The sequence below is a fragment of the Rutidosis leptorrhynchoides genome, chromosome 4 (genome assembly GCF_046630445.1).
Source record: "Rutidosis leptorrhynchoides isolate AG116_Rl617_1_P2 chromosome 4, CSIRO_AGI_Rlap_v1, whole genome shotgun sequence".
Lineage (NCBI taxonomy): Eukaryota > Viridiplantae > Streptophyta > Magnoliopsida > Asterales > Asteraceae > Rutidosis > Rutidosis leptorrhynchoides.
In genome coordinates this window covers 505,171,380-505,177,379 of record NC_092336.1, presented here as the reverse complement: position 1 = coordinate 505,177,379, position 6,000 = coordinate 505,171,380, and the positions used below count along the sequence as shown (strand labels likewise).

Sequence of the window (6,000 nt, the reverse complement as noted above, 5' to 3'; positions counted from 1 at the left end):
GATAAGTAAAATAGTATAAATTAAAAAAATGTGGTGGTAGAATAAATGTAAGTCATTTATTCTTCTGACCAATTTAAGTACATCAACGTGTTTATACACAAATTTTTTAGTCGAAATCCGTAATTTTATGAATAAATCATTAACATTCACTTACTAGCTAAAATATATGATTATTAAATTTCAATTCAATTGCGTATTGATGTCACTGACGTCACCGTTAAGGCCAAATCATCACCTCCTATCTATCACTCTATCTTCCAAAAAATATCCATATGCAATTTCTTTGCAGAGCTGAAACTAACAAAAATGGCTTCTTCTCCACTTTCACGTAAATTCATCACCACATCACGAGATTCCATTTCTACTCCGACCGTTATTAACCGCCTCTCACCGCCGATCTTCCTCAGCGTCCACTCTCCAACCACCGCTGTACTTCACTCCTCTAAATTCAAATGCTCCGCCGCAGGTTCCGAAACCGGATTCTTCACAAAATTAGGTCGGTTAATTAAAGAAAAAGCGAAAAAAGATGTTGAGAAAATATTCTCCGGTGGATTCTCGAAAACCAGAGATAATTTAGCGGTTATTGATGAATTGCTTCTGTACTGGAACTTATCTGATACTGATCGTGTTCTCGATGAATTAGAAGAGGTAGTTTCGTAAACAGTACTATGTTTTATGTATGTGTATTCTGATGGTAAATGTGTGTATGATCTTTGTGTAATTGAAGGATCAGGTCAAAGTTTTAAAAAATAACGTTGACTTATTTGTAACTTGTTGTAATTAGATTAGATTTGAATATTGCATGATTATTGATATAAATGTGTAAATAAGAAATAGTAATTGCTAACTAACTTTAATCAAGTGATTGCCATTTAGAAAATTAGAGGAGATTTGTAAGACTTTTGTGCTAGTATATAACTTCTTATTGATACTTTATGGTGATGGTGATTTGCTAGTTTTTATTTTATTTTTTTATTTATTTATTTTTTTGTGGTTAATGATCCTAACTCCAAAAGTAGGGGTTGCTTGCATAGAAATGGAAAATTTGTTTTGTGTTTATAGAAGAATATAATCTGAGGATCAGTTGCTTGTATACTTTTAGAAAATTGTGGCATGAAATTGTTTCTTTTATCTATGCATTTAGGCATTATTGGTTTCGGATTTTGGTCCAAAGATCACTATAAAAATTGTGGAAAGCTTGCGGGATGATATATACGCCGGAAAGCTTAAATCAGGGACTGAAATAAAGGTAATTTATGTAAATGTGAACAAGTATTTGTTATCTTTGTTGGCCTACTTTAGACTGATAGATTGTGGTGGATTCAAGATTTTCATGGTGATATCGGAGAGTAGTTTAACCGTAACAATCTTTTGCCCGAAGATAACTTCAAAGTGAATTTTTTTTATTATTGTAAACGCTACAAGTAAATTCTTAGATTTTTTTTTTATACAAAACCACTAAAAGTAACCAAATGAAGTTGTCCCATTTTTTTTACTCTTTAGAATTTAGGGTCCAACGATATTTCTCTGTATTGTTGTTGGTATATAGGATGCTCTGAAGAAAAGTGTGTTGGATATCTTGACGAAAAAAGGTGCTAAAACAGAGCTTAGACTTGGATTCAGGTTTGTGGAATGCATAATCTTTAGATTTAGGATCTTATGTATGTTTGTACGTTTGGATTTATGAATGGGTTGTTATTCATGGTGTTTGTGTTCATAGGAAACCTGCAGTAATCATGATCGTTGGTGTCAATGGAGGTGGAAAAACTACATCTCTTGGTATGTTTGATAATAATGGTTCTTACATCTTTTTTTGTTGGTGAAAATTATGCTACCACAAGTTTATTATAATATAGGTGCTGAATATATTACCTTCGTACTCATGTGAGTATGTGAGTAGTGTAGAACCCAACTAATTGGAATGGCTTAGGTTGTTAGAAAGAAAAAGAAGACTTTTTCAAAGCATTACATATTGCATATTTTAAAGACAGTGAATTAGTAATCAACATAATTCAATATGTCCATATGGTTCCTATGCATATGCTAGTGAATTTCATAGTAGTTATATACTTATATAATGCACACACCTAGAAGAAACAGAGTTAAGAAGCCTATCTTGTAAAAAAAATATCAATGGAGAGGGGTTCCTATTCACCAATTTGATTTTGGGGTTCATCTATTATAGGGTTTTGAATTTATTTTTAACCTGAGCATGAAAGTGACCTTGTTAATAGTTTAGTTTTAGTTTGGTTAAACAGACTTGTGACTTTGGTAGTTGGTTTAGAAAACCTAAATTCAAAGTGAGCACACTAATTCGATAGAAAAACATTTTCATACTAGTGTGAATTTCTTCGCTAGAAAATGAGTGCTGTTTTCAAGTAGACTAGTAGTATAATATTATATTGTTATTAAAATATAAAATATATAATTCCTTCTAACGCTCAGCTTAATTTGGGTATTTCGGTTGCAAACTGAAAATTAACATCTCTTACAGTTTCTGATTGTCAAATGCAGGGAAATTAGCTCATCGGCTGAAGAGTGAAGGCGCGACAGTGAGTTCATAGTTTGCTGATGCTTTTATGTTTCTGCATACATTATTAGATATACGGACTTCAAAATCAAATCTTACGTAGTACTATTTTTTTGTTCTGTCCACTGTACTATGAAGTTATGTATTTTTGTGGTTACTCAGCTAATGGAATTGTCTATTTGCCCGTTATAGCACCTTATATTCATCATACTTCTGTTGAAATTTGTGTAGATTCTATTGGCGGCTGGTGATACATTTAGGGCAGCTGCGAGTGACCAGCTTGAAATTTGGGCCGAAAGGACCGGTTGTGAGATTGTTTCAGCTGAAAAAGAGAAGGCAAAAGCATCATCAGGTAGACAACTAAACTGAGTTGTAATTTGCTAGCTTGGTTTTGTAACAACTACTATTGCTAACATGTTATCTTGAAGTTCTCTTTGTGTAGTTTTATCACAGGCTGTTAAGAAAGGGAAAGAACAAGGTTACGATATCGTGTTATGTGACACTTCTGGACGTAAGACATGCTTTTGGTCGATATCGTTACTTCAACTTTCGTCATAATGTGTGCTTGCTGACTGTTCTTTTGTTATTATATGGTGAACAGGTCTACACACTAATTATAGCTTGATGGAAGAATTGATTTTGTGCAAAAAGGCAATTGCTAAAATTGTTCCTGGTGCTCCTAATGTACGGTATTATAACCAGCCAACTCATTCTTATTAGATGTACTACCCTGTCGTCTCATAAACATTGGAACAATTGATCTCGTGCATTGTATAAAACGAAATGCCCAAGTGAACTTCTCTAAAATCAAGAATTAAGATAGAGGAACTTTGAGTATCAAGATTAATAAGTTTGTTGTTTTGTAACGATGAGTTGATGACAACAGGCAAATAAGCAATAAGCAAGTATTGTTATTATAAAAATATTTCTTTTTTTAGGGACAATGGAAATACTATGATCCTTGCACCTGGAAAATAGTAGAGCATGAAAAAGATTAAACGAAATAAATTTATTTCTTTCGTTACACCAATGCCAACATGCATTTTTATGTTACCTTTATATTACTTTTCTCAGTTACTTATTATTGTTCTTTCTTATATCATTTTTTCATATGGTGGGCCCTATTTTTTGTACGAAATTCTTCTAGTTTTTAATATTAGACTATCGATTGTATTGGAGAATCTTTATTCTTTTTGCATATTGATACCATTATTATATATTTTTGATTGTAAGTTTCATCTATATTTTACAAGTTCACTTCGCTTACCATGTAAAGAGAGCACATGAAATGAAAATACTGTATGGCTTAAATGCCTAAACATTGTGTCAAGTCTTGTGGATCTAATTGATTGTTCATAATCTTATAGGAAATTTTACTCGTATTGGATGGTACTACGGGTTTGAATATGCTCCCACAAGCTAGGGAATTCAATGAGGTGAAGCTTCCAAATCCATTTTTTTGCAAAAAGACATATCACATTGAAATCATATATTCATATTTTATATACAAAAATATAAAAATTACTAAAATAAAAGTTGAATATCAATAATTCAATTGTGGCAGGTTGTAGGAATAACTGGTTTCATTTTGACTAAACTGGATGGCTCTGCAAGAGGTGGCTGCGTGGTATGTGAATGTTTTCTTTCTGTTTCGGGATTTAACAAAAAATGTCGTATTAAAATCACTCCATTATGTTCTGCGTGCAGGTTAGTGTAGTTGATGAATTAGGAATCCCAGTTAAGTTTGTCGGTGTTGGGGAAGGGGTGGAAGATCTTCAGCCGTTTGAGGCAGAAGCTTTTGTTAATGCAATCTTCTCATAAGGCGTCACAAAAGGTTACTTTGTTTCATTACCCTTTAAATTTGCAATGTTAATCACATGGTTTTAGGAGATTCTAGAATGTTAATCACATTGTTTCATCACTTCGTTTCATTAGACTTTTTGTTCTAATACTTCTGATTTACATGAATGCTGTCATCAGTTTAGTCCCTCCCTTAATGACATTAAGTTATTCGTAGTTGTTTAGCTGACATTATAAAAGTCAAACAAAGTCTACCCTTACTAATCAACGGTGTTCTTGCAAGTGCAGGTATTATTGTTGTCTAAGATTCATTAAAGGAGTATAGTGCTTAAGAGAAGGGGCTGAATAGCAGAAGGGTTTAAATTTAAAGCTAGAAACATGCGGACCATGGGCGGTTGTAGGGTGGGCAGCTGCCCCACGAATCTTCGTACAATTAGTGTTATTGTTTTGAAAAGGTGATGCTATAATTGTTTCCGGCCCCTGTAAAAAACTGAGATAGTTGGGTAACAATGAAGTTGTAGCTAAGTAGCTTGATGGTTGAGCTATAGTTTCCCCTCTGTGTGGACACAAGGTATTTTCTTATCATTGTTATCTATTCATTTTTCCTTATATTGGTTTATCGCATGTGCGCGCACGCACTTACACAGACACAAAATACATACTTATTAAGCTATATGTAAATTGGATTTTTATTCTAACTCACACCAATGTCCCCGTTAAAATATAACAGCTGAAATCGCCCGTCCAAATATTATTATTCATTAAGGTATTGTTGTTATTGTTCATATTCTTGCCTTCTTTAGCTTTTGAAACATTTCAATTAGTTGATTCGCCTTTTTTGATTTATGCTCTGACTTTGTTTTCGCTTTCGGTGAGGCTCCTTTTTTTGTCTTCATAAAGAAACTTTTTGTACCAAAGTGCCGAGTTCTTTGGGTACCTTTGTAGATCTTTCAAGTAATCAACATAGATTAGACCAAATCTAACACTATATCCTGCAGACCATTCGAAACTATCCATGAACGACCATACGAAGTATCCCATTACGTTTACTTGCTTCCTGCAACGTTTTACAAGACCAAGATCTTGTCAAAAATATGTACCCATTACATGTTACTAGGATGAACATTCTCGATATAATCAGATTCATACACTAAAATAAATGAGTTAGGGTTGGAAGTATTAACCCGTCAACTCATTTAAACTTTCGATCCGGCTTTAAAAAATCCAAACCCACCAAATTGGAACTAACCCATCAAATTGGACCCGAAAATAACCTCCCTCAATTTAAAAACCTTGACCTAGTTGACCTGAAATCGACCCGCCAACCCCTTTACCTAAGCACTTTGCGTGAGTCCTGATTGAGTACTTTTGATCTGCCAATGGGTAATCCCACCCCCAACCCAAACCTGCCAAACTGACCTGACCCAAATTGCCACCCTTGCATTATACATTATGATACTATAGTAACATATGTACTTCGACTTACTCTCTTGCATTTCTAATTGCTTTTAGATGCTCTTTGATGTAATTCATCCGATACGTATCATTGCGCACTTGTTCATAAGTTTTTCCTGCATCATTCTCATCAGAAGATCCTATATTCAACATATCAAAATGTCAGTCATAATTCATAAACTGAAAGATAATTAGAAACATATACGACAATAACT

The 6,000-nt window shown here is 33.7% G+C and overlaps 2 protein-coding genes across 3 annotated transcripts in view; one reads left to right on the top strand and one right to left on the bottom strand.

The window, feature by feature from the left end:
* Nucleotides 1-248: 248 nt before the first annotated feature.
* LOC139844798 (cell division protein FtsY homolog, chloroplastic-like) lies at nucleotides 249-4,949 on the top strand. Of its 2 annotated transcripts, XM_071835022.1 has the most exons (12): nucleotides 252-648; nucleotides 1,145-1,249; nucleotides 1,550-1,623; nucleotides 1,721-1,779; nucleotides 2,515-2,552; nucleotides 2,762-2,882; nucleotides 2,973-3,041; nucleotides 3,132-3,214; nucleotides 3,898-3,966; nucleotides 4,095-4,157; nucleotides 4,238-4,364; nucleotides 4,619-4,949. In XM_071835022.1, the coding sequence occupies exons 1-11, from the start codon at nucleotides 307-309 to the stop codon at nucleotides 4,349-4,351; spliced, it is 1,137 nt and encodes a 378-aa protein (XP_071691123.1). In that variant the 5' UTR covers nucleotides 252-306; the 3' UTR covers nucleotides 4,352-4,364; nucleotides 4,619-4,949. The 2 variants fall into 2 exon arrangements, 1 of the variants encoding a protein (XP_071691123.1); XR_011758092.1 differs by lacking the exon at nucleotides 4,619-4,949 and having other exon boundaries at nucleotides 249-648; nucleotides 3,132-3,219; nucleotides 4,238-4,310.
* A 224-nt stretch (nucleotides 4,950-5,173) lies between these two features.
* The window catches only part of LOC139842467 (strictosidine-O-beta-D-glucosidase-like), a 63,835-nt gene continuing 63,008 nt past the window's right edge, over nucleotides 5,174-6,000 (bottom strand). The window contains 2 exon segments of the mRNA XM_071832605.1: nucleotides 5,174-5,387; nucleotides 5,817-5,925. Coding sequence (XP_071688706.1) covers nucleotides 5,174-5,387; nucleotides 5,817-5,925 — 323 coding nt within the window.

Coding starts and splice junctions, on each gene's coding strand:
- LOC139844798 (XM_071835022.1), top strand. CDS start 307: ATGGCTTCTTCTCCACTTTCACGTAAATTCATCACCACATCACGAGAT. Junction 3,967..4,094: donor AAGCTAGGGAATTCAATGAG/GTGAAGCTTCCA, acceptor CAATTGTGGCAG/GTTGTAGGAATAACTGGTTT. Junction 4,158..4,237: donor CTGCAAGAGGTGGCTGCGTG/GTATGTGAATGT, acceptor TTCTGCGTGCAG/GTTAGTGTAGTTGATGAATT.